At 45.3% G+C, this 27,868-nt stretch overlaps 1 protein-coding gene and 1 long non-coding RNA gene across 2 annotated transcripts; one reads left to right on the forward strand and one right to left on the reverse strand.

Annotated features, from left to right (window-relative positions):
• Positions 1-2,370: 2,370 nt before the first annotated feature.
• LOC115197740 (uncharacterized) lies at positions 2,371-13,262 on the reverse strand. The gene is made up of 3 exons (XR_003879055.1): positions 13,176-13,262; positions 5,266-5,270; positions 2,371-2,381 (listed from the first exon to the last, which is right to left on the reverse strand). It is a non-coding gene; the product is annotated as an uncharacterized LOC115197740 (long non-coding RNA).
• On the forward strand, positions 3,441-16,390 carry LOC115197739 (annexin A2). Its single transcript, XM_029759537.1, has 13 exons — positions 3,441-3,539; positions 5,146-5,203; positions 5,420-5,513; positions 6,114-6,208; positions 6,756-6,869; positions 7,309-7,399; positions 7,580-7,659; positions 8,101-8,160; positions 8,483-8,576; positions 12,471-12,566; positions 12,974-13,032; positions 14,671-14,793; positions 15,212-16,390. The coding sequence occupies exons 2-13, from the start codon at positions 5,156-5,158 to the stop codon at positions 15,269-15,271; spliced, it is 1,014 nt and encodes a 337-aa protein (XP_029615397.1). The 5' UTR covers positions 3,441-3,539; positions 5,146-5,155; the 3' UTR covers positions 15,272-16,390.
• The last annotated feature ends 11,478 nt before the right edge of the window (positions 16,391-27,868 follow it).

Genomic DNA, 27,868 nt, shown 5'->3' on the forward strand with positions numbered 1-27,868 from the left:
GAATTGATGAGACACGTGGATGAGGAGGCAGATCCAACGGTCCATCCAGCAGAACAATCCTTAGAACCACCTAGAACCATCTACAGAACCATAGAACCAACTAGAACCATAAATGTTTAAACACTTCTGAGTTATTTACTTAATGAGTTAAATTCAGTTTGGTTGGTGTTCTTTTTCCCTCTTTATATTTTGGCACATTTTGAATGATGTATAATTCGTAATGAAAATGTTTTAGCCAACGTGACTCCATCTTGGCTCTCCCCCACCATTGTGTTTTAGCCAACGTGACTATATCTTGGCTCTCCCCCACCATTGTGTTGAAGCCACCATGACTCCATCTTGGCTCTCCCCCTCCATTGTGTTTTAGCCAACGTGACTCCATCTTGGCTCTCCCCCACCATTGTGTTTTAGCCAACGTGACTCCATCTTGGCTCTCCCCCACCATTGTGTTTTAGCCAACGTGACTCCATCTTGGCTCTCCCCCACCATTCCGTTTTAGCCAACGTGACTCCATCTTGGCTCTCCCCCACCATTGTGTTGAAGCCACCATGACTCCATCTTGGCTCTCCCCCACCATTGTGTTGAAGCCACCATGACTCCATCTTGGCCCTCCCCCTCCATTGTGTTTTAGTCAACGTGACTCCATCTTGGCTCTCCCCCACCATTGTGTTGAAGCCACCGTGACTCCATCTTGGCTCTCCCCCACCATTGTGTTGAAGCCACCATGACTCCATCTTGGCTCTCCCCCTCCATTGTGTTTTAGCCAACGTGACTCCATCTTGGCTCTCCCCCACGATTGTGTTTTAGCCAACATGACTCCATCTTGGCTCTCCCCCACCATTGTGTTTTAGCCAACGTGACTCCATCTTGGCTCTCCCCCACCATTCCGTTTTAGCCAACATGACTCCATCTTGGCTCTCCCCCACCATTGTGTTGAAGCCACCATGACTCCATCTTGGCTCTCCCCCACGATTGTGTTTTAGCCAACATGACTCCATCTTGGCTCTCCCCCACCATTGTGTTTTAGCCAACGTGACTCCATCTTGGCTCTCCCCCACCATTCCGTTTTAGCCAACGTGACTCCATCTTGGCTCTCCCCCACCATTGTGTTGAAGCCACCATGACTCCATCTTGGCTCTCCCCCACCATTGTGTTGAAGCCACCATGACTCCATCTTGGCTCTCCCCCACCATTGTGTTGAAGCCACCATGACTCCATCTTGGCTCTCCCCCTCCATTGTGTTTTAGCCAACGTGAATCCATCTTGGCTCTCCCCCACCATTGTGTTGAAGCCACCATGACTCCATCTTGGCTCTCCCCCACCATTGTGTTTTAGCCAACGTGACTCCATCTTGGCTCTCCCCCACCATTGTGTTGAAGCCACCATGACTCCATCTTGGCTCTCCCCCTCCATTGTGTTTTAGCCAACGTGACTTTATCTTGGCTCTCCCCCACCATTGTGTTGAAGCCACCATGACTCCATCTTGGCTCTCCCCCACCATTGTGTTTTAGCCAACGTGACTCCTGTGGGAGATAAGCATTTGTGTTGAAGGGGAAAGAACATAAATACTTTGGCTATAGGAGGAGAAGAAGACATCCGGTTCTGATAGAGCAACAGGCCACGGTGGGAGGCATAGCGACCTGACAACCAGACCTGAGTTATGCAGAAAGGGCCCAAATACTCAAGATAGCCAGACAAAGAAGTACAGAGAAACCACATGAGGAGGCCCTGCTAGCATTATAACCTATACAGCTGTCGGATGTGGGCGTTAACAAGCAACAACGGATATGGAGAGATAATGGTAAAGAACGGTCAAGGGAAGCTATTTTCATATAGAGGGAGGGGACTCTATACGTTATGCAAAGACAGAATCCTATAAAGATGGGACTGTGTAATATGAGAATTTAGTCTTTTTCATGGAGGGGCTCGGCTCTGTTGCGTGTGGTAGGGTCCTTCAATGGAAGGGCTCAGCTTTGCTACTCTGTATTAAAGTCTATATTGAATTCACAAGTTCTTGTAAGAGTATTATGTTCTTAAGACAATTTTCCACGACACTCCATCTTGGCTCTCCCCCACCATTGTGTTGAAGCCACCATGCCTCCATCTTGGCTCTCCCCCACCATTGTGTTTTAGCCACCATGACTCCATCTTGGCTCTCCCCCACCATTGTGTTGAAGCCACCATGCCTCCATCTTGGCTCTCCCCCACCATTGTGTTGAAGCCACCATGCCTCCATCTTGGCTCTCCCCCACCATTGTGTTGAAGCCACCATGCCTCCATCTTGGCTCTCCCCCTCCATTGTGTTGAAGCCACCATGACTCCATCTTGGCTCTCCCCCTCCATTGTGTTGAAGCCACCATGACTCCATCTTGGCTCTCCTCCTCAAATGTAAAACATATTTAGGAAGCTATAGAAATACATTTAATAATGTCTACATTCGTTTTTGACACCTTTATTCTATTAGACACTTTAATACATACTTTTAAATTAAAGTATTTTTTTTGGAGAGTACTAATGTTACTGAGCCCACTACAACAAGAAAATAATGAAATACGTAAATTTGTCCTTGAAACAAGGACTTTAAATTGAATTGGATTCATTCCTGTGGAGGACTGCTCCTACCAGGAAGTGTTAATGTGACCAGGGTTTCAAACCCTCTCAATAACCTCGGCAATACAGTGTTTATATACCTCATTGGTGTTAACACACGTTTTGATATCTGTATGGGGACGTGCCTGCCCTCCCATTTGATCTATACAAAATACATTTAATTAACAACGAAGAGATATATTCAAGTTCAGCACAGCTAGCTTGCTAACCACACGGCCCCTGTATCTGTAGTCGTAGCCACCGGAAACCGATATGGGGGAAGTCATCCACCAATCCGCTCCCAGTGGTTAGTTAGCTGGTTAACGTTAGGCTCCGTGGTTTCAGTTAAATACATAAACTAGCCTATTAGCTATGCTACGGATGACTTGTGATCATTTCCCTTCATAGTTTTCATTGTATTGACATTCCCAGCATTAGTTACATTCGTCCGTTTTTGTCCAGAATATGGAGTAATTGAAAGTGAAACGGTGCCTCCTGGGTGGAGGCAGGTCAGCTGTAATTAATATTAATAGAAATATTTGGACTACTAAGAAACGTATTGGTGAATTATAATAATAACGCATTGAACTACATCCATCTATTCTGCCAACAATGCCTTACTCTATTTATGAGTGAAATATAACTTCTTCTTTTTTTTAACTTCCTATAAAGTTGATTTTGTAGCATAAACTGTGAATTTGATATTTTGGACTGATATAATGATTAGTCTGTTTTAAATCTACAAAGTAGGTAAAATGCTTGTGTGTTGTACCTTAAGGCATGTATATGTCCTTATGTTCGGACTCAGGGGTGGAGACTGAGCACAGAGCTTTATTATAGGTTCTAGAGCGACATGCAGAACCTCCCTCTGGTATTTAAGCACCACACCCATTCCAAGCCACATAGCCAGGACTATTCTACAGCACCACAGCTCTCTTCAGCACAGTCAGGTAAACTGACAATTACTTTTATATATTCATTACAATAAATGTATCCAACAATTGGCTTCATCTAGCTCTTGGAAGGATTTCTATCATACCAAAACTAACTCTGAGTTTTTGCTTGTAGGGGACTAAAACCCAAGTTAGATTCACAGTGTTGTCATGCATTGTATCTGTTTCTATTATCTTCATGTCCAGGAGAATATATGTATGTTCAGAATGCAGTCTTTTTCTCTGTATGAGCAGTCCTGGGAAGGCAGTGATTCAGCTGTACCTCCCTGAGACAGAGGCTCTGCTGCTAGCTTCAGGGTGTGGTAGTAGGGGTTAGGGTGTGGTAGTAGGGTGTAGGGTGTAGGGGTTAGGGTGTGAGCAGTACTGGGAAGGCAGTGATTCAGCTGTACCTCCCTGAGACAGAGGCTCTGCTGCTAGCTTCAGGGTGTGGTAGTAGGGGTTAGGGTGTAGGGGTTAGGGTGTGAGCAGTCCTGGGAAGGCAGTGATTCAGCTGTACCTCCCTGAGACAGAGGCTCTGCTGCTAGCTTCAGGGTGTGGTAGTAGGGGTTAGGGTGTAGGGGTTAGGGTGTAGGGGTTAGGGTGTGAGCAGTACTGGGAAGGCAGTGATTCAGCTGTACCTCCCTGAGACAGAGGGCTCTGCTGCTAGCTTCAGGGTGTGTCTGTGCTGGTTGTCTGCCAAATGGGTTAGGGTGTGGTAGTAGGGGTTAAGGTGTAGGGGTTAAGGGTTAGGGTGTGGTGGTGGTGGTAGTAGTAGGGGTTAGGGTGTAGTGTTAGGATTTAGGGGTTTAGGTTGTTGTAGTTGAGGTTAGTTCTCTGTGCTAGCTGGTGTTTCATCAGGGTGGTGTAGTAGGGGTTAGGGTGTAGTTGTAGGGGTTAGGGTGTAGGGGTTAGGGTGTAGTTGAGGTTAGTTCTCTGTGCTAGCTAGTTCTAGTTCTCTGTTTCATCAGGGTGTAGTTGTAGGGGTTAGGGTGTAGTTGTAGGGGTTAGGGTGTAGTTGTAGGGGTTAGGGTGTAGTTGTAGGGGTTTAGGTTGTTGAGGTTAGTTCTCTGTGCTAGCTGGTGTTTCATCAGGGTGGTGTAGTAGTAGTAGTAGTAGGGGTTAGGGTGTAGGGGTTAGTTCTCTGTGCTAGCTGGTGTTTCATCAGGGTGTAGTAGTAAGGGTTAGGGTGTAGGGGTTAGGGTGTAGTAGAGGTTAGTTCTCTGTGTTTCATCAGGGTGTGTCTAGGCTGGATGTATAATAGTTGACAGACTGTTACATCTAGTTAGTCATTTTGATAAACAGACAGAGGACTTGGTGCCTTAGATATCGACAGAGAGATGATTGGTTCAGAGAGACGCTGCAGTGAGTAGAGGAATGTAATCATCTCCTGAGAGAACCAATAAGATCTTTGAAATGGTCTGGTGAACCAATAAGATCTTTGGAATGGTCTGGTGAACCAATAAGATCTTTGGAATGGTCTGGTGAACCAATAAGATCTTTGGAATGGTCTGGTGAACCAATAAGATCTTTGGAATGGTCTGGTGATCAGGACATTTCACTACACGGTTGTCAGCAGGAGAACTGGCTCTAAAACAATCAATACTTCTCATCTTCCCCTCTACAGGACAGTCAACATGGCGCTGGTATCTGAGTTCCTGGGACAACTGTCTCTTAATATGGGGGTAAGTAGTATTGATGTTTCAATGTTGGTGTTAAACTCCAGTAGAAAATGACACTGCAGTACTCCTCCTGCTACTAGTATTCCACTACTGTAACAGTGACCATCAATACTCTTATGTTTTCTGAATCTCCTTTGAGCCCAAATACTTGACTGTCGTCCCTAATATTAAACTATATTAATATTAAACTATATTAATGTAAACTATTATATATTACAGTCCTGTGAGCCCAAATACCCAACTGTTGTTCCTGCGATTGACTTCGATCCAGACAAAGATGCTGCCAGAATAGAGACTGCTATCAAGACCAAGGGTAAGAGAGGCATATGATGAAGAATGTTCTGGCTGGGTTAGAGGCTAGGTTTGGCTCTGGCTGGGTTAGATGCTGGGTTAGGGGCTCTGGCTGGGTTAGGGGCTCTGGCTGGGTTAGGGGCTCTGGCTGGGTTAGGGGCTCTGGCTGGGTTAGGGGCTCTGGCTGGGTTAGGGGCTCTGGCTGGGTTAGGAGCTCTGGCTGGGTTAGGGGCTCTGGCTGGGTTATGGGCTGGGTTAGGAGCTCTGGCTGGGTAAAAGGTATCCATGTGGCAACAGTCTGTGGTATTTATGAGTCAGCTTCCTGACTGAACTGGGAATGTTCCCAAGGCAATGCCTCAGTAATAGCAGCAGCCTCATAATACCAGTTAGTGGCAGACAGAGTTACATCCAGACAAGCTAGTTCCCTCCAGACTGGCACATGCAACCAGTTACCAGTCATCCCTCTCCAGACTGGTATAACGGATAGCCAGTTCACTATCATTAATGACTAACCACTAAAGAGTTCCTCGTCATTCAGATTTACTGATAATTTTATTCAATGAACAATGCCCACTTATTCCTGAATGATCTGACGTTATGTATATCTGGGATGTCACCTCAGGAGTGGACGAAGCGACCATCATCGCTGTTCTGACCAAGAGGACCTACAGCCAGAGGAGAGAGGTCGCTTTCGCTTATGAGAGGAGAGCCAAGAAGGTACAGGAGGACAACTCAACCAATAAGATAAACTAGGGTCAACTGGCTCAACCAATAAGATGACCCTTCACTGATCTAATGTCACGTAAACTGTCATGACACCTGTGAGGGTTGTCTCTTCTGGTCTGTTACTGACTGGAACACGGCCTGTCTGGTCTGTTACTGACTGGAACACGGCCTGTCTGGTCTGTTACTCTGACTGGAACACGGCCTGTCTGGTCTGTTACTCTGACTGGAACACGGCCTGTCTGGTCTGTTACTCTGACTGGAACACGGCCTGTCTGGTCTGTTACTCTGACTGGAACACGGCCTGTCTGGTCTGTTACTCTGACTGGAACACGGCCTGTCTGGTCTGTTACTCTGACTGGAACACGGCCTGTCTGGTCTGTTACTCTGACTGGAACACGGCCTGTCTGGTCTGTTACTCTGACTGGAACACGGCCTGTCTGGTCTGTTACTCTGACTGGAACACGGCCTGTCTGGTCTGTTACAGGCCGTGTTCCAGTCAGAGTATCTAAGTAACGCGCTCTGTGTTTCTCTCCTGTAGGATCTGGTGACAGCCCTGAAGGCTGCTCTATCTGGGTCGTTGGAGACTGTGATCTTAGGTCTGATGAAGAGTACAGCTCAGTACGACGCCTCCGAGATCAAAGGATCCATTAAGGTACGAGACAAGTCTCTTTCAATCACCCAAACCTGTACTGCCCTCTCCTGGTAGGATGTCTACAGTAACACCATTATAATGTGATGGCTGTGTAGTGTTCTGTACTGCCCTCTCCTGGTAGTATGTCTACAGTAACACCATTATAATGTGATGGCTGTGTAGTGTTCTGTACTGTCCTCTCCTGGTAGTATGTCTACAGTAACACCATTATAATGTGATGGCTGTGTAGTGTTCTGTACTGTCCTCTCCTGGTAGTATGTCTACAGTAACACCATTATAATGTGATGGCTGTGTAGTGTTCTGTACTGCCCTCTCCTGGTAGGATGTCTACAGTGCAGTTGGGAGGGATAAAAGCCACGAGATGAAACAGACATTTTACAATATAATCCTAACCTTACAGTACAATGTTAGGTAACGCAACATGCCTGTGTATCTGCAGGGTCTAGGAACAGACGAGGAGGTTCTGATAGAGATTGTCTGTTCTCGCAGCTCCTCAGAACTGTCTGAGATTAAGACCGTCTACAAGGAACGTGAGTCTGAATCCACAGAGCTACATTTATAATATGTTTATAATTCTCTTTCTGTGTCTGTCTACCTAGTACATTACATCATTAGACCACTGAGTTTTAGGCCTGTGGGGAAAATGATGATGTGGCTGAATGTATCATGTTGTCATTTGTAGTATGAATGTCTCTGATCGATCTCCTCAGTGTTCAAGAAAGATCTGGAGAAGGATGTGGCTGGAGACACCTCGGGAGACTTCAGGAGTCTGCTGCTGGCCCTGGTGCAGGTACGACCCTAAGTGGCCCTGGTGCAGGGGCGGCCCTGGTGCAGGGGCGGCCCTAGGGGGCCCTGGTGCAGGGGCGGCCCTAGGGGGCCCTGGTGCAGGTACGACCCTAAGTGGCCCTGGTGCAGGTACGACCCTAACCCGGGATGGAAATTAAGCTAGCCCGAGGTTAGTACTTTTTAGACCAGGCTTGTAGAAAAAATGTGCCCGGAATAACCTGCTGGCTAGAGAAACTGTCTTTTACAATATCACATGACACAGGTTTTGGACCAGGGCTAAAACAAATTAAAGTCGACGAGCCCGGCGGGCCAGTGGATTAAAAAAAAAATAATTCCATCCCTGACCCTAACTAACCCCAACTATTTCTGGTGCAGGTACGACTGCAGTGATTTTGTCTGTTATTGAGTTGATCTTTGATCCTGTTCTAATCTTATCTGTCGACAGGCCAAGAGGGCAGAACCCTCCAGTGTGGTGGACTATGAGAAGATCGATGAAGATGCCAGAGTAAGAACAATATACTGTCCTGTTTAGTAGTCTGTCACCATGGATACATCAACCAGATCTACACAAGAATAAACCCAGCTGTTTGAAAAGCTGAGTAAGGTTCACTACAACAGAGTTTAATGATGGTGTCTACTATGATGCCATACAGGCCCTGTATGTTTAAGGTTATAGTGTTATATGTGTTATATAATGGTGTCTCCAGGCCCTGTATGTAGTAATGTGTTATATAATGGTGTCTCCAGGCCCTGTATGTAGTAATGTGTTATATAATGGTGTCTCCAGGCCCTGTATGTAGTAATGTGTTATATAATGGTGTCTCCAGGCCCTGTATGATGCTGGAGTGAAGAGGAAAGGAACGGATGTGGCCACCTGGATCTCCATCATGTCAGAGAGGAGTGTTCCCCACCTGCAGAAAGGTACATACCTGACAGACTAACAGACACCACATTTTTATTTATTTAACCAGGTAGGCCAGTTGAGAACAAGTTCTCATTTATAACTGCGACCTGGCCAAGAAAAAGCAAAGCAGTGCGACACAAACAACAACAGAGTTAAACATGGAATAAACAAGCGTACAGTCAATAACACAATAGGAAAAAAAGAGTCTATATACAGTGTGTGCAAATGGCATGAGGAGGTAAGGCAATAAATAGGCCATAGTAGCAAAGTAATTACAGTTTAGCAGATTAATGATGGTGTGTAAGTAGTGATACTGGGGTGCAAAAGAGCAGAAAAGTAAATAAAAACAATATGGGGATTGGGTGGGCAATTTACAGATGGACTATGTACAGCTGCAGCGATCAGATAGCTGATGTTTAAAGTTAGTGAGGGAAATGTAAGTCTCCAGCTTCAGCGAATATTTTTTTTTTTTTTTTTTTTTTGCAATTCGTTGCAGTCATTGGCAGCAGACAACTGTAAGGAAAGGCAGCCAAAGGAGGTGTTGGCTTTGGGGATGACCAGTGAGATATACCTGCTGGAGCGCGTGCTATGGGTCGGTGTTACTATGGAGACCAGTGAGCTGAGAAGGCGGAGCTTTACCTAGCAAGGACTTATAGATGACCTGGAGCCAGTGGGTCTGGCGACGAATAACTAGCGAGGACCGGCCAACGAGAGCATACAGGTCACAGTGGTGGGTAGTATATGGGACTTTGGTGACAAAACGGATGGCACTGTGATAGACTGCATCCAGTTTGCTGAGTAGAGTGTTGGAGGCTATTTTGTAAATGACATCGCCCAAGTCAAGGATCGGTAGGATAGTCAGTTTTACGAGGGTATGTTTGGTAGCATGAGTGAAAGAGGCTTTGTTACGAAATAGAAAGCCGATTCTAGATTTAATTTTGGATTGGAGATGTTTAATATGAGTCTGGAAGGAGAGCTTACAGTCTAGCCCAGGGGTGTCAAACTCATTTTAGCTCAGGGGCCACATGGAGGAAAATCTATTCCCAAGTGGGCCGGACCGGTAAAATCATGGTATATATAACTTAAAAACAACAACTTCAGATTGTTTTCTTTGTTTTAATACGATCAACATAAAGCTGGAGCCTGAGGACAGTGTGTCCACAATAGTACAAGCACAACATCACTATTAATCATAAAACACCTCAAGTTTATTTGAAAATTCTAAAGAAAAAGAACACACAAACACACAATGCCTCAGTGATTCACAGAAGTATATCACAGATCACAGAACTATATCAGGGTGTCTCATGCAGCACTTTAAGTGGGGTTGCATAGTTTAGTTGACTCCTGATACCTGGCATCTTTTAGCTTTCACCAGCACATCAATATCAGGCGTCACATCCTGAGTGGCAGCCAACTTCAGGATGTGATTCAAGTGCTTGTGCGTGAGCCTTGAGCACAGCTTTGTTTTATTTATGCTCATTACAGAGAACTTGCTCACAAAGATATGTGGTTCCAAACATGCACAACAGTTTTGCAGCGAGGGCTGTCAAGTTGGGGTAACCTGGCAAGAGATTCTGATAAAATGTGTCCAAGCCAGCTGCGGCAAATTTGCCCTTCATATCCGAGTCACACTGCAAGTCTATTATTTCAAGCTGACGGGCAGATCAGAGGGATTCACGGTGAATGGCAAAAAACGTTGAAGTCTTTCTCCAGTTCACCAAAAATCTGAAAGCGTTGCTCAAACTCCCGTAACAGTCCCGTTATTTTATCTTTGAACCGCTTCATGTCTGCCACATGTTGGGTCACGCACACATTTTTCAGACAGGAGAAGTGAGCTGCATCACCACCGGCGAGTTGCGTCTCCCACAATGTCATAATACTGCGTGACGACTTTGTTGCGCCCTTGCAGCTGTTTGTTCAAGTTATTCAGGTGCTCTGTAACATCCACCATAAATGCAAGGTCCTGCATCCATTCTGCGGAATGAAATTCTAACACTGGTTTGCCCTTTTCTTCCATGAACTGTTCAATTTCTTCTCGTAAATCAAAGAAACGCCTAAGCACAGCACCTCGGCTTAACCATCTTACCTCAGTGTGGTATGGCAGGCCATAGATGTGGTCTTTCTCTCTGAGAAGGCTGTCAAACTGACGGTGATTCAGGCTTCTGGATCGGATGAAATTAACAGTTTGGATGACCACCTTCATGACGTTATCCATCTTTAATGACTTGCAACACAAAGCCTCCTGGTGCAAAATACAGTGAAAAGTCCAAAAATCACGTCCTCCATTTGCAGATTGCACTTTCTCTCTGAACTTTGTCACAACGCCTGCTTTTTTTCCCGATCATTGAGGGCGCACCATCTGTAGCCAGGCTGACAGCGCGGGACCAGTCCACTCCGACCCTGTCCAGCGCGCCGAAAATATCAGCTGCTGTCGTTGTATCTGTCATCGGCACCAACTCCACGAACTCCTCGGTGACGGTCAATGTGTCATCAACTCCGCGGATGAAAATGGCCAGTTGTGCAACATCTGTAATGTCCGTACTTTCATCAATTGCAACTGAAAACCCAATAAATGACTTTACTTTTTGCTTCAACTGGCTGTCCAAATCCACTGAAAGATCGGAAATCCTGACTGCAACTGTGTTTCTTGTCAGGCTGATATTTGCAAAAGCCTGGCGCTTTTCAGGGCACACAATCTCCGCTGCCTTCATCATGCATGTTTTTACAAATTCACCCTCACTAAATGGTTTTGAAGCCACTGCGATTTCATTAGCAATGAGGTAGCTAGCTTTCACTGCAGCGTCACTGATGTCTCGGCTGTGAGTAAACACAGACTGCTGTTTCTTCAGACCCGCCAGACCCGCGTCCACTTGTATCTTTTTTGACAGAGACATATTGGGGCAATGATGGAGCCAAAGCAAATAATGTTAGAAAGTAGAAGTCGTAATAAATATCGCGGGCAAAACAAAGTAGCTCATCCTGACTGGCTGCACTTGCTTGACCTACTTGCTCTGCTCCGGTATAAACAGTTTGCTTGCTTAACACAATTGCTATTGCGCCATCCAGTGGATGCAATTGGAACAGCAGTTTATTTTGAGAAATTGCAGCTCATTTTTATACTTTACAAAATCATCTCGCGGGCCGGATTAAACCCCTTTGCGGGCCTGATCCGGCCCGCGGGCCGGACGTTTGACACCCCTGGTCTAGCCAGACACCTAGGTGTTTATAGTTGTCCACATATTCTAAGTCAGAACCGTCCAGAGTAGTGATGCTGGCTGGGTGGTCAGTTGCGGGCAGTGAACGGTTGAAGAGCATGCATTTAGTTTTACTAGCATTTAAGAGCAGTTGGAGGCCACGGAAGGAGTGTTGTATGGCATTGAAGCTCGTCTGGAGGTTAGTTAACACAGTGTCCAAAGAAGGGCCAGAAGTATACAGAATGGTGTCGTCTGCGTAGAGGTGGATCAGAGAATCACCAGCAGCAAGAGCAACATCATTTATTTTTATATATATTGAATGAATGAATGAATGAATGAATGAATGAATGAATATGAATTGAACCCTGTGGTACCCCCATAGAGACTACCAGAGGTCTGGACAACAGGCCCTCCGACTTGACACACTGAACTCTATCTGAGAACTAGTTGGTGAACCAGGCGAGGCAGTCATTTGAGAAACCAAGGCTGTCAAGTCTGTCGATAAGAATACTGTGATTGACGAAGTCGAATACCTTGGCCAGGTCGATGACGACGGCTGCACCATACTGTCTTTTATCGATGGCGGTATACCTGACAGACTAAGACCTGCAGAAAGGGACATGCCTTATAGACTAACAGAGACTATAAGCATCCCTGTCGTCCCGAGGTGTTTGACAGGTATAAGACAGTCTGAATGTGTGTTGTCTACTCCAGTGTTTGACAGGTACAAGAGTTACAGTCCATACGACATGCAGGAGAGCATCAGGAAGGAGGTGAAGGGAGACCTGGAGAAGTCCTTCCTCACACTCGGTAAGTCCTTACTTTAAACCAGGGTGGTCAAACTCATTCTACGTGCCGAGTCTCTGCAGGTTTTTGTTTTTCCTTTCAATTAAGACCTGGATAGCCAGGTGGGGAGTTCCTTACTAATTAGACCTGGATAGCCAGGTGGGGAGTTCCTTACTAATTAGATCTGGATAGCCAGGTGGGGAGTTCCTTACTAATTAGACCTGGATAGCCAGGTGGGGGGTTCCTTACTAATTAGACCTGGATAGCCAGGTGGGGAGTTCCTTACTAATTAGACCTGGATAGCCAGGTGGGGAGTTCCTTACTAATTAGACCTGGATAGCCAGGTGGGGAGTTCCTTACTAATTAGACCTGGATAGCCAGGTGGGGAGTTCCTTACTAATTAGCAGGTTCTGACTTCCTCTGTGTTCCAGTCGAGTGTTTTGAGAACAAGCCGCTGTACTTCGCCAGCAGACTTGCAGAGGCCATGAAGGTAATTAATATATATTTATTTATTCCTGGTTCTTTGACTAGTTTAATTTGGACTTGCAAATAGTAAACAGTACAAGGACTACTGTAGATGGCATCAGTTTACAGCATGTTGCATCATATAGTGTTGAAATTCAGATTGTTTACTGTGCAGAGTACTCCTACTACTAGCCTGCTTACTGTCTCTCCTCTCCTCTGTGTAGAGTACTCCTACTACTAGCCTGCTTACTGTCTCTCCTCTCCTCTGTGCAGAGTACTGGTACTCCTACTACTAGCCTGCTTACTGTCTCTCCTCTCCTCTGTGCAGAGTACTGGTACTCCTACTACTAGCCTGCTTACTGTGTCTCTCCTCTCCTCTGTGCAGAGTACTGGTACTCCTACTACTAGCCTGCTTACTGTGTCTCTCCTCTCCTCTGTGCAGAGTACTGGTACTCCTACTACTAGCCTGCTTACTGTGTCTCTCCTCTCCTCTGTGCAGAGTACTGGTACTCCTACTACTAGCCTGCTTACTGTGTCTCTCCTCTCCTCTGTGCAGAGTACTGGTACTCCTACTACTAGCCTGCTTACTGTGTCTCTCCTCTCCTCTGTGCAGAGTACTGGTACTCCTACTACTAGCCTGCTTACTGTGTCTCTCCTCTCCTCTGTGCAGAGTACTGGTACTCCTACTACTAGCCTGCTTACTGTGTCTCTCCTCTCCTCTGTGCAGAGTACTGGTACTCCTACTACTAGCCTGCTTACTGTGTCTCTCCTCTCCTCTGTGCAGAGTACTGGTACTCCTACTACTAGCCTGCTTACTGTGTCTCTCCTCTCCTCTGTGCAGAGTACTGGTACTCCTACTACTAGCCTGCTTACTGTGTCTCTCCTCTCCTCTGTGCAGAGTACTGGTACTCCTACTACTAGCCTGCTTACTGTGTCTCTCCTCTCCTCTGTGCAGAGTACTGGTACTCCTACTACTAGCCTGCTTACTGTGTCTCTCCTCTCCTCTGTGCAGAGTACTGGTACTCCTACTACTAGCCTGCTTACTGTGTCTCTCCTCTCCTCTGTGCAGAGTACTGGTACTCCTACTACTAGCCTGCTTACTGTGTCTCTCCTCTCCTCTGTGCAGAGTACTGGTACTCCTACTACTAGCCTGCTTACTGTGTCTCTCCTCTCCTCTGTGCAGAGTACTGGTACTCCTACTACTAGCCTGCTTACTGTGTCTCTCCTCTCCTCTGTGCAGAGTACTGGTACTCCTACTACTAGCCTGCTTACTGTGTCTCTCCTCTCCTCTGTGCAGAGTACTGGTACTCCTACTACTAGCCTGCTTACTGTGTCTCTCCTCTCCTCTGTGCAGAGTACTGGTACTCCTACTACTAGCCTGCTTACTGTGTCTCTCCTCTCCTCTGTGCAGAGTACTGGTACTCCTACTACTAGCCTGCTTACTGTGTCTCTCCTCTCCTCTGTGCAGAGTACTGGTACTCCTACTACTAGCCTGCTTACTGTGTCTCTCCTCTCCTCTGTGCAGAGTACCGGTACTCCTACTACTAGCCTGCTTACTGTGTCTCTCCTCTCCTCTGTGCAGAGTACCGGTACTCCTACTGCTGCAGAGCAAAGGCGCTATGGAGAAGGTGGTGATAATATGATGTATTTGTATAATCTGCAGGGTAAAAGTGCGAAGGAGAAGGTGGTGACGAGGATCATGGTGTCTCGTTGTGAAGTTGACCTCATGAAGATCAGAACAGAGTTCAAGAGTCAGACCGGAAAGTCTCTGTTCCAGACCATCTCTGTGAGTAACACTACAATAACACACCACATCAATACCTCCCCACACTACATTACAATAATACACCCTAACACTACAATAATACCTCTACACTACAATAATACACCACATCTACACCCTAGCACTACAATAATACCTCTGCACTACAATAATACCTCTACACTACAATAATACCTCTACACTACACTAATACACCTCTACACACCTCTATACCTCCCCACACTAACACTGTCTGTTCCAGACCATCTCTGTGAGTAAAATTACACTAATACACCCTAGCACTACACTAACACACCTCCCCACACTAACACTACAATAACACACCTCTATACACTACAATAACACACCACATCAACACCTCCCCACACTACATTACACTAATGAAAATGATTAAAAATGACCCTGTCTCTCTCCTCTCCAGGAGCACACTAAGGGGGATTACCAGAAGGCCATGCTGTCTCTGTGTGGAGGAGACGACTAATCATCTGGACTTCATTACCTACAAGCCTTCGGCGTACTGGTCATTATGTCCACTGCTGGAATGGTTGCTTACTAGACTACAACCCCCACTGGACTACAATGTCCAGGTATTAGTTAGGCAGCTACTGGACTACAACTCCCTACGTTAGAGGTGTACTCATACTATTGGACGTTTATCATATGGGTATTAATAGCTTCAAAGTGACGGCATCATTCTACTGAAGTATTTCATTCCATGAAGATATTGAACCCACTGTTTTCCTGTAACAAACCTAGCTAACTGGTAATAAACTTACTTTGGCAAAGTGTTCTTCACATTTTAATATTTTAGTAATTTAAAAGGTGCTTTCATCCAGAGCGACTTACAGTAGTGAGTGGATACTTTTTTGTACTGGTCCTCCCCGTGCGAATCGAACCGAGAACACTGGCATTGCAAGCGTCATGCTCTACCAAGTCATTTTCAATATCACATCTTGACCCATTTTCCAAGAGGCAAGAAATAGTCAGCTTGTAATCGTATGCAGTTACTCTAGGTGACCACTAGAGTGTGGTAGGGGTAGTTCAGTAGCTACTCTTCTTCTCTGGTCTGAAACTGACATGCTTTTTATCCACATTATCTTTGGAATAAAATGAAATATTTCACTTTTTTCTTAGTTATTCCCCAATTTATAAAAAGGAGAGGTTAATGGCGACGAGATGTTGAATCCATAATTAATATTCTATATTCAGACTGAATAATGTAGATCACTTTTACTGGAAATCAAAGCTAGTTTATTAATTAAAGTGCTAAACTTGAACATTGTAGAACAAATTACTTCTGAATTCAACTTATATAAACAGCATTAAGATGGTTGTATTAATTTAACCATTAAGATAGTTGTATTAATTTACAGGACATCAACACATTCTAAACAGGATGTAATTGAATCTTCTCGTGTTTCCACTGAAAAGGCTGTATTAAATGATTTAAAGTGTTTTGTTTGGTAATATTTTAATATAAAACGTTAATTGAACCTCCAGCACAGCATAATCCTAAACAAGCTGCTGTATGTAGTGCTGATTACATGTCTGATATGTCTCTAAGCCTGGTCAAGTTAATAATTAAACCACCCCAAACACATCGGAGATACTGTCGTCCTTCTGAACGGAGGTGCAGGACAGGAAGGAAACGGAGGTGCAGGACAGGAAGGAAACGGAGGTGCAGGACAAGAAGGAAACGGAGGTGCAGGACAAGAAGGAAACGGAGGTGCAGGACAGGAAGGAAACGGAGGTGCAGGACAGGAAGGACACGGAGGTGCAGGACAGGAAGGACACGGAGGTGCAGGACAGGAAGGAAACGGAGGTGCAGGACAGCTCAGTTTGAAAACAACGAAATACAAATATTCCAAAACTTGCAATAAGGCACTAAAGCAATACTGCAAACCAACATGGCAAAGGAATACACTTTGTATTTGTATGTACACACTTCATGATGTAGTACACATCACCTACTGTGCCTTCAGAAAGTATTCATGCCCCTTGTTGCACATATTGTGTTACAGCCTGAATTCAAAATAAAAAATCTCACATCTACACACAACACCCCATAACGACAAAGTAAAAACAGTTTTTGCAAATTTATTGAAAATGAAATGCATAGTTTACATAAGTATTCACACCTGAGTCAACGATTACAGCTGTGAGTGTTTAAGAGCTTTGCACACCTGGATTGAACAATATTTGCACTTTATTTTTTAAATTCTTCAAGCTCTGCCAAGTTGCTTGTTGATCCTTGCTACATTTTCAAATATTGCAATAGATTATCAAGCCGATTTAAGTCAAAACTGTAACTAGGCCACTCAGGATAATTCTGTGTGTCTTGGTAAGCAACTCCAGTGTATATTGGCCTTGTATTTTAGGTTATTGTCCTGCTGAAAAGTGAATTCATCTCCCAGTGTCTGGTGGAAAGCAGAACCAGGTTTAGTGGTGAAAAAATATGAAGAGTGGTATTCAGTAATGTGTTGGATTTGCCCCAAACACAACATTTTGTATTCAGGACATGATGCTAATTTGCAGTTTTAGTTTAGTGCCTTACTACAAACAGGATGCATGTTTTGGAATATTTGTATTCTGTACAAGCTTCCTTTTAACTCTGTAATTTATACTGAACAAATATATTAACACAACATGTAAAGTGTTGGTCCAATGTTTCATGAGCTGAAATTAAATATCCCAGAAATGTTCCATACACACAAAAAGCTTATTTCACTAAAATGTAGTGCACAAATTTGTTTACATCCCTGGATTATCTCCTTTGCCAAGATAATCCATCCACCTGACAGGTGTGGCATATCAAGAAGCTGATTAAACAGCATGATCATTACACAGGTGCACCTTGTGCTGGGGACACTAAAAGGCCACTTTATAATGTGTAGTTTTGTCACACAACACAATTCCACACGTCTCAAGTTTTGAAGGAGCAGTGCAATTGACATGCTGATGAAACTGTGGGTTGTACAACTGCACAAACTGTCAGAAACCGTCTCAGGGAAGATCATCTGCGTGTTCGTCGTCCTCACCAGGGTCTTGATCTGACTGCAGTTCAGCGTCGTAACTGACTTCAGTGGGAAAATACTCACCTTCGATGACCACTGGCACGCTGGAGGAGTGTGTTCTTCATGGATTAATCCCGGTTTCAACTGTACCAAGGTTATGGTACGGATTTGGTCAGCTCTGTCCCATCGCGCTCTGGGCAGGCATAAGCTACGGACAACAAACACAATAGCATTTTATTGATGGCAATATTGAATGCACAGATACCTTGAGATCCTGAGGCCCATTGTCGTGCCATTCATCCACCGCCATCACCTCATGTTTCAGCATGTTAATGCACGGCCCCGTGTCACAAGGATCTGTACACAATTCCTGGAAGCTGAAAACGTCCCAGTTCTTCCATGGCCTGCATACTCACCAGACACGTCACTCATTGAGCATGTTTGGGATGCTCTGGATCGACGTGTACGGCAGCGTGTTCCAGTTCCCACAAATATCCAGAAACTTCACACAGCCATTGAAGAGGAGTGGGGACAACATTCCACAATCAACAGTCTGATAAACTCTATGTGAAGGAGATGTGTTGCGCTGCATGAGGCTAATGGTCACACCAGATACTGACTGGTTTTCTGATCCACTCCCCTACTTTTTTTTAAGGTATCTGTGACCAACAGATGCATATCTGTATTCCCAGTCATGTGAAATCCATAGACTAAGACCTAATGCATTTATTTCAGTTGACTGATGTCCTTATGAACTGTAGCTCAGTAAAATCTTAGAAACTGTTGCGTTTATATTTTTGTTCAGTGTAGTTATTCCATGAATTTACAGCAGCTGTTTAACTATTCTAGATATCCTGCATTCTACTAACTGGCAAGTGATTAAACTATGACAGACAGTTGAAACGTACTGTTGATAGAGGTGGTCCAGAGGGGGTCTAGAGGGGGTACAGAGGGGGTCTAGAGGGGGTCTAGAGGGGGTCCAGAGAGGGTCTAGAGGGGGTACAGAGGGGGTCCAGAGGGGGTCCAGACGTGGTCCAGAGGGGGTCCAGAGGGGGTCCAGAGGGGGTCCGGAGGGGGTCCAGAAGGGGTCTAGAGGGGGTCCAGAGGGGGTCCAGAGGGGGTACAGAGGGGGTCTAGAGGGGGTCTAGAGGGGGTACAGAGGGGGTCCAGAGGGGGTCCAGAGGGGGTCCAGACGTGGTCCAGAGGGGGTCCAGAGGGGGTCCAGACGTGGTCCAGAGGGGGTCCGGAGGGGGTCCAGAAGGGGTCTAGAGGGGGTCCAGAGGGGGTTTAGAGGGGGTCCAGAGGGGGTCTAGAGGGGGTCTAGAGGGGGTCCAGAGGGGGTCTAGAGGGGGTCCAGAGGGGGTACAGTGGCATTGTGCAACATTGTCCTTGATCTTAGAATACTTCTGGTAGGACCTCCTGATTGGCCAGCGGTCTAAGGCACTGCCTCGCAGTACTTGAGGCGTCACTACAGACCCGGGTTCGATCCCGGGCTGTGTCACAGCCGGCCGTGACCGGGAGACCGATGAGGCGGCGCACAATTAGCCCAGCATAGTCCAGGTTTGGCCGGCAGGGATGTCCTTGTCTCATCGCGCTCTAGCGACTCCTGTGGCGAGCCGGGTGCAGTGCACGCTGACATGGTCTCCAGGTGTACGGTGTTTCCTCCGACACATTGGTGCGGCTGGCTTCCTGGTTAAGTGGGCATTGTGTCAAGAAACAGTGCGGCTTGGTTGGGTTTCGGAGGACCTATGGCTCTCGACCTTCGCCTCTCCCGAGTCCGTACGGGAGTTGCAGCAATGAGACAAGACTGGATATCACAAAATTGGGGAGAAAAATAAATAAAAATAAAGACTAGTTCTGGTAGTTAATGCTCACTACTGCAGCCTGTTGTACTTTGTGATTGGCTGGAAGGGAGTTCCATGTATCCTAGTTCTTCTATTCGTCCTTGCAGGCAAAGTACCAGGATGTCGTTCGGAGCAGTTTTCAATCTGAATTTAGAAACGGAATCTGAATGCATCAGATTGAATATATCAAACTTTGATCAATTTGAAATAATTGTTTGTCAATTTAATTCAGACAATGAATGCAATATGTACCATATTGAAACTGTATATAAATATTGAATTTGAATATTCAATTGAATTGAAATACTTTTAACTGAATGCAATATTCACTCAATAAAATTTCAAATCATGAAATACAAGTTCAATTTATGAATTCAATAAGTGCATTACAAATTCTAAAATATTATATTCAAATTCAATATCCCAATACAATTTCTGTTGGCACTGAAATGCATAACGTGTACACACTTCACTTCAGGATTTACAGGAAGTATTCACACCCCTGGACTTTTCCACATGTTGTTGTTGTTACAGCCTGAATTTAAAATGGATTAAATTTAGATTTTTTGGTTACTGACCTACACACGATACCCTATAATGTCAAAGAGGACTTATGTTTTTTGAATTTTGTACACAATTTAAAATGAAAAGCTGAAATGTCTTGAGTCAATAAGTATTCAATCCCTTTTATGGCAAGCCTAAATAAGTTCTGGAGTAAAAATGTGCTTAACAAGTCACATAATAAGTTGCATGGACTCACTCTGTGTTCAATATGATTTCTGAATGATTACCTCATCTCTGTATCCAACACATACAAATATCTGGAAGGTCGAGCAGTGCATTTTAAACACAGATTCAACCACAAAGACCAGGGAGGTTTTCCAATGCCTTGTAAAGAAGGGCACCTATTGGTAGATGGGTAAAAACATTTTTTAAAGCAGACATTGAATATCCCTTTGATCATGGTGAAGTTATTAATTACACTTTGGATGATGTATAAATAAACCCAGTCAATATAAAGATACAGGCGTCCGTCCTAACTCAGTTGCCGGAGAGGAAGGAAACAGGTCAGGGATTTCACCATGACTTTAAAACAGTTACAGAGTTTAATGGCTGTGATAGAAGAAAACTGAGGATGCATCAATAACATTGTAGTTACTCCACAATACTAACCTAATAGACAGTGAAAACAGCTCGTTGATGAGAGGTCGAAGGAGAATGGTAAGAACGGTGCAAGTTAACAGGCCCGGCCACAAACAGACGAATAACAGTGGGGTGCAGAACGGAACACACAACTAATCTCTCCTTGTTGCTATTGCAGCAGACGACCACATCAGGAGGTCGTGATAGGAGATAGGAGGAACACCAGGTTGATGGGAGAGGAACACCAGGTTGATAGGAGAGGAACACCAGGTTGATAGGAGAGGAACACCAGGTTGATAGGAGAGGAACACCAGGTTGATAGGAGAGGAACACCAGGTTGATAGGAGAGGAACACCAGGTTGATGGGAGAGGAACACCAGGTTGATGGGAGAGGAACACCAGGTTGATGGGAGAGGAACACCAGGTTGATAGGAGAGGAACACCAGGTTGATAGGAGAGGAACACCAGGTTGATGGGAGAGGAACACCAGGTTGATGGGAGAGGAACACCAGGTTGATGGGAGAGGAACACCAGGTTGATGGGAGAGGAACACCAGGTTGATGGGAGAGGAACACCAGGTTGATAGGAGAGGAACACCAGGTTGATAGGAGAGGAACACCAGGTTGATGGGAGAGGAACACCAGGTTGATGGGAGAGGAACACCAGGTTGATGGGAGAGGAACACCAGGTTGATGGGAGAGGAACACCAGGTTGATGGGAGAGGAACACCAGGTTGATAGGAGAGGAACACCAGGTTGATAGGAGAGGAACACCAGGTTGATAGGAGAGGAACACCAGGTTGATGGGAGAGGAACACCAGGTTGATAGGAGAGGAACACCAGGTTGATAGGAGAGGAACACCAGGTTGATAGGAGAGGAACACCAGGTTGATGGGAGAGGAACACCAGGTTGATGGGAGAGGAACACCAGGTTGATAGGAGAGGAACACCAGGTTGATGGGAGAGGAACACCTGGTTGATAGGAGAGGAACACCAGGTTGATAGGAGAGGAACACCAGGTTGATGGGAGAGGAACACCAGGTTGATAGGAGAGGAACACCAGGTTGATAGGAGAGGAACACCAGGTTGATAGGAGAGGAACACCAGGTTGATAGGAGAGGAACACCAGGTTGATAGGAGAGGAACACCAGGTTGATGGGAGAGGAACACCAGGTTGATGGGAGAGGAACACCAGGTTGATGGGAGAGGAACACCAGGTTGATAGGAGAGGAACACCAGGTTGATAGGAGAGGAACACCAGGTTGATGGGAGAGGAACACCAGGTTGATAGGAGAGGAACACCAGGTTGATGGGAGAGGAACACCAGGTTGATGGGAGAGGAACACCAGGTTGATAGGAGGAACACCAGGTTGATTGGGAGAGGAACACCAGGTTGATAGGAGAGGAACACCAGGTTGATGGGAGAGGAACACCAGGTTGATGGGAGAGGAACACCAGGTTGATAGGAGATAGGAGAGGAACACCAGGTTGATAGGAGAGGAACACCAGGTTGATAGGAGAGGAACACCAGGTTGATAGGAGAGGAACACCAGGTTGATAGGAGAGGGACACCAGGTTGATGGGAGAGGAACACCAGGTTGATAGGAGTGGAAAAAATCAAATCAAATGTATTTATTTATATAGCCCTTCTTACATCAGCTGATATCTCAAAGTGCTGTACAGAAACCCAGCCTAAAACCCCAAACAGCCAGCGATGCAGGTGTAGAAGCACGGTGGCTAGGAAAAACTCCCTAGAAAGGCCAAAACCTAGGAAGAAACCTAGAGAGGAACCAGGCTATGAGGGGTGGCTAGTCCTCTTCTGGCTGTGCCGGGAGGAGATTATAACAGAACATGGCCAAGATGTTCAAATGTTCATAGATGACAAGCAGGGTCAAACAATAGTAATCATAGTGAACAGGTCAGGGTTCCTAGCCGCAGGCAAAACAGTTGAAACTGGAGCAGCAGCACGGCCAGGTGGACTGGGGACAACAAGGAGTCATCATGCCAGGTAGTGCTGATGCATGGTCCTAGGGCTCAGGTCCCCCGAGAGAGAGAAAGAAAGAGAGAATTAGAGAGAGCATACTTAAATTCACACAGGACACCAGATAAGACAAGAGAAATACTCCAGATATAACAGACTGACCCTAGCCCCCCGACACATAAACTACTGCAGCATAAATACTGGAGGCTGAGACAGGAGGGGTCAGGAGACACTGTGGCCCCATCCGATGATACCCCCGGACAGGGCCAACCAGGCAGGATATAACCCCACCCACTTTGCCAAAGCACAGCCCCCACACCACTAGAGGGATAACTTCAACCACCAACTTACCATCCTGAGACAAGGCCGAGTATAGCCCACAAAGATCTCCACCACGGCACAACCCAAGAGGGGGCGACAACCCAGACAGGAAGATCACGTCAGTGACTCAACCCACTCAAGTGACGCACCCCTCCTAGGGACGGCATGGAAGAGCACCAGTAAGCCAGTGACTCAGCCCCCGTAATAGGGTTAGAGGCAGAGAATCCCAGTGGAGAGAGGGGAACCTGCCAGGCAGAGACAGCAAGGGCTGTTCGTTGCTCCAGTGCCTTTCCGTTCACCTTCACACTCCTGGGCCAGAGTACACTCAATCATAGGACCTACTGAAGAGATGAGTCTTCAATAAAGACTTAAAGGTTGAGACCAAGTCTGCGTCTCTCACATGGGTAGGCAGACTATTCCATAAAAATTGAGCTCTATAGGAGAAAGCCCTGCCAATTAGGAGGCCTGCGTCTTGTGACCATAGCGTACGTGTAGGTATGTACGGCAGGACCAAATCGGAAAGATAGGTAGGAGCAAGCGCATGTAATGCTTTGTAGGTTAGCAGTAAAACCTTGAAATCAGCCCTTGCCTTAACAGGAAGCCAGTGTAGGGAGGCTAGCACTGGAGTAATATGATCACATTTTTTGGTTCTAGTCAGGATTCTAGCAGCCATATTTAGCCCTAACTGAAGTTTATTTAGTGCTTTATCCGGGTAGCCGGAAAGTAGAGCATTGCAGTAGTCAAACCTAGAAGTAACAAAAGCATGGATACATTTTTCTGCATCAATTTTGAACCGAAAATGTCTGATTTTTGCAATGTTACGTAGATGGAAAAAAGCTGTCCTTGAAACAGTCTTGATATGTTCGTCAAAAGAGAGATCAGGGTCCAGAGTAACGCCGAGGTCCTTCACAGTTTTATTTGAGAGGACTGTACAACCATCAAGATTAATTGTCAGATTCAACAGAAGATCTCTTTGTTTCTTGGGACCTAGAACAAGCGTCTCTGTTTTGTCTGAGTTTGAAAGTAGAAAGTTTGCAGCCTTCCAGTTCCTTATGTCTGAAACACAGGCTTCCAGGGAGGGCAATTTTGGGGCTTCACCATGTTTCATTGAAATGTACAGCTGTGTGTCGTCCGCATAGCAGTGAAAGTTAACATTGTTTTCGAATGACATCCCCAAGAGGTAAAATATATAGTGAAAACAATAGTGGTCCTAAAACAGAATCTTGAGGAACACCGAATTTTACAGTTGATTTGCCAGAGGACAAACCATTCACAGAGACAAACTGATATCTTTCCGACAGATAAGATCTAAACCAGGCCAGAACTTGTCCGTGTAGACCAATTTGCGTTTCCAATCTCTCCAAAAGAATGTGGCGATCAATGGTATCAAAAGCAGCACTAAGGTCTAGGAGCACGAGGACAGATGCAGAGCCTCGGTCTGTTGCCATTAAAAGGTAATTTACCACCTTCACAAGTGCAGTCTCAGTGCTATGATGGGGTCTAAAACCAGACTGAAGCGTTTCGTATACATTGTTTGTCTTCAGGAAGGCAGTGAGTTGCTGCGCACCAGCTTTTTCAAACATTTTGGAGAGGAATGGAAGATTCGATATAGGCCGATAGTTTTTTATATTTTCTGAGTCAAGGTTTGGCTTTTTCAAGACAGGCTTTATTACTGCCACTTTTAGTGAGTTTGGTACACATCCGGTGGATAGAGAGCAGTTTATTATGTTCAACATAGGAGGGCCAAGCACAGGAAGCAGCTCTTTCAGTAGTTTAGTTGGAATAGGGTCCAGTATGCAGCTTGAAGGTTTAGAGGCCATGATTATTTTCATCAATGTGTCAAGAGATATAGTACTAAAACACTTGAATGTCTCCCTTGATCCTAGGTCCTGGCAGTGTTGTGCAGACTCAGGACAACTGAGCTTTGGAGGAATACGCAGATTTAAAGAGGAGTCCATAATTTGCTTTCTAATGATCATGATATTTTCCTCAAAGAAGTTCATGAATTTATCACTGCTGAAGTGAAAGCCATCCTCTCTTGGGGAATGCTGCTTTTTAGTTAGCTTTGCGACAGTATCAAAAATAAATGTTGGATTGTTCTTAAGTTGGAAAAATAGGATGATCGAGCAGCAGTGAGGGCTCTTCGATACTGTACGGTACTGTCTTTCCAAGCTAGTCGGAAGACTTCCAGTTTGGAGGAGCACCATTTCCGTTCCAATTTTCTGAAAGCTTGCTTCAGAGCTCGGGTATTTTCTGTATACCAGGGAGCTAGTTTCTTATGACAAATGTTTTTTGTTTTTAGGGGTGCGACAGCATCTAGGGTATTGCGCAAGGTTAAATTGAGTTCCTTAGTTGGGTGGTTAACTGATTTTTGTACTCTGACGTCCTTGGGTAAGTGGAGGGAGTCTGGAAGGGCAACTAGGAATCTTTGGGTTGTCTGAGAATTTATAGCACGACTTTTGATCTTCCTTGGTTGGGGTCTGAGCAGATTATTTGTTGCAATTGTAAACGCAATAAAATGGTGGTCCGATAATCCAGGATTATGAGGAAAAACATTAAGATCCACAACATTTATTCCACGGGACAAAGCTAGGTCCAGAGTATGACTGTGGCAGTGAGTAGGTCCAGAGACATGTTGGACAAAACCCACTGAGTCGATGATGGCTCCGAAAGCCTTTTGGAGTGGGTCTGTGGACTTTTCCATGTGAATGTTAAAGTCACCAAAAATTTGAATATTATCTGCTATGACTAAAACGTCTGATAGGAATTCAGGGAACTCAGTGAGGAACGCTGCATATGGCCCAGGAGGCCTGTTAACAGTAGCTATAAAAAGTGATTGAGTAGGCTGCATAGATTTCATGACTAGAAACTCAAAAGACGAAAACTTTGTTTTTTTTTGTAAATTGAAATTTGCTATCGTCAATGTTAGCAACACCTCCTCCTTTGCGGGATGCGCGGGGGATATGGTCACTAGTGTAACCAGGAGGTGAGGCCTCATTTAACACAGTAAATTCATCAGGCTTAAGCCATGTTTCAGTCAGGCCAATCACATCAAGATTATGATCAGTGATTAGTTCATTGACTATAACTGCCTTGGAAGTGAGGGATCTAACATTAAGTAAATCTATTTTGAAATGTGAGGTATCACAATCTCTTTCAATAATGGCAGGAATGGAGGAGGTCTTTATTCCAGTGAGATTGCTAAGGCAATCACCGCCATGTTTAGTTTTGCCCAACCTAGATCGAGGCACAGACACGGTCTCAATGGGGATAGCTGAGCTGACTACACTGACTGTGCTAATGGCAGACTCCACTAAAATGGCAGGCTGGCTAATGTAACCGATGTGAAATGGCTAGTTAGTTGGCGGTGGTGCGCGCTAATAGCGTTTCAATCAGTGACGTCACTCGCTCTGAGACCTGAAGTGGTTGTTCCCCTTGCGTTGCAAGGGCCGCGGCTTTTTTGGCGCGATGGGTAACGATGCTTCATGGGTGTCAGTTGTTGATGTGTGCAGAGGGTCCCTGGTTCGAGCCCAGGTTGGGGCGAAGAGAGGGACGGAACCTACACTGTTACACTAACAGACTGCTGCCTGGCCTGCTCCCTATCTCATTGTGGAGCTAGTTCTTTCAACACTCCATTTGGTCGTTGGTAAACATAGGAAGACCCCACTGCTGAAGGAGACAAGAAAGCCTGATTTGAACTTCTCAAAAACCTAAACAACCCTAAATCCTCTGAAAAATGTTCTCTGGACCAATGAAACAAAAATGTGAGTTTTTTGGCAATACAGATCACCGCTGTGTTTATTTACTGACGACCAAATGAAGCATTCAATGAAAAGAACAGCCTCCCTACAATCAAAGATGGGAGAGGTTTGATAATGGTGCTTGCTTTGCTGCCTCTGGTACTGGGGGCCTTGAACATGCGCAAGACATCATGAAATTAGCAGATTATCAAGTGTTTTGGAGTCCAATGTTAAACCCAGTGTCTAAAAACTGGTTCTACATTGAAGGTTTTGGGTCTTCCAGCAGGACAAAAAAAACAAACACACATTAAAAAGCAAACAGGAAGGCCTCCCGAGTTGCGCAGCGGTCTAAGGCACTGCATCGCAGTACTAGAGGCGTCACTACAGACCCGGGTTCGATCCCAGGCTGTATTACAACCGGCCATGATCAGGAGTCCCATTGGGCGGCGTACAATTGCCCAGCATCGTCCGGGGAGCGTTGCATAGAGCCGCTCAAATATCTCTTTCAGTAAGGGCATACTTAAGGGTTTTTACAGTAGCTTGAAAGGCATAAAGATTAAGTACCTGGTTACCATGGAGATGGCCCGTCAAAGAGATCACATTTATTTTGTGAGAAAGAAAAATAGAAATTAAACAATCAAGATAACCAAATAGCTTCAGAATTTAATATACCACTTTCCTGTAGTTACTTTTTTCATCTTGTTTCTTTAACTTTCTAGCCCGGCAAGCTAACTTAGAGTAGCTAACTTAGAGTAGCTAACTTAGAGTAGCTAACTTACAGAGTAGCTAACTTAGAGTAGCTAACTTAGAGTAGCTAACTTATAGAGTAGCTAACATAGAGTAGCTAACTTACAGAGTAGCTAACTTATAGAGTAGCTAACTTATAGAGTAGCTAACTTAGAGTAGCTAACTTATAGAGTAGCTAACTTAGAGTAGCTAACTTACAGAGTAGCTAACTTAGAGTAGCTAACTTAGAGTAGCTAACTTATAGAGTAGCTAACTTAGAGTAGCTAACTTAGAGTAGCTAACTTAGAGT

The sequence above is a fragment of the Salmo trutta genome, chromosome 7, assembly GCF_901001165.1.
Source record: "Salmo trutta chromosome 7, fSalTru1.1, whole genome shotgun sequence".
NCBI lineage: Eukaryota > Metazoa > Chordata > Actinopteri > Salmoniformes > Salmonidae > Salmo > Salmo trutta.

What these genes read in the sequence shown, in the direction of transcription:
- LOC115197739 (XM_029759537.1), top strand. Translation starts at nt 5,156, where the DNA reads ATGGCGCTGGTATCTGAGTTCCTGGGACAACTGTCTCTTAATATGGGG. An exon ending in GACTGCTATCAAGACCAAGG is followed by an intron (nt 5,514 to 6,113) that starts GTAAGAGAGGCA and finishes ATGTCACCTCAG; the next exon opens with GAGTGGACGAAGCGACCATC. An exon ending in AGATCGATGAAGATGCCAGA is followed by an intron (nt 8,161 to 8,482) that starts GTAAGAACAATA and finishes TGGTGTCTCCAG; the next exon opens with GCCCTGTATGATGCTGGAGT.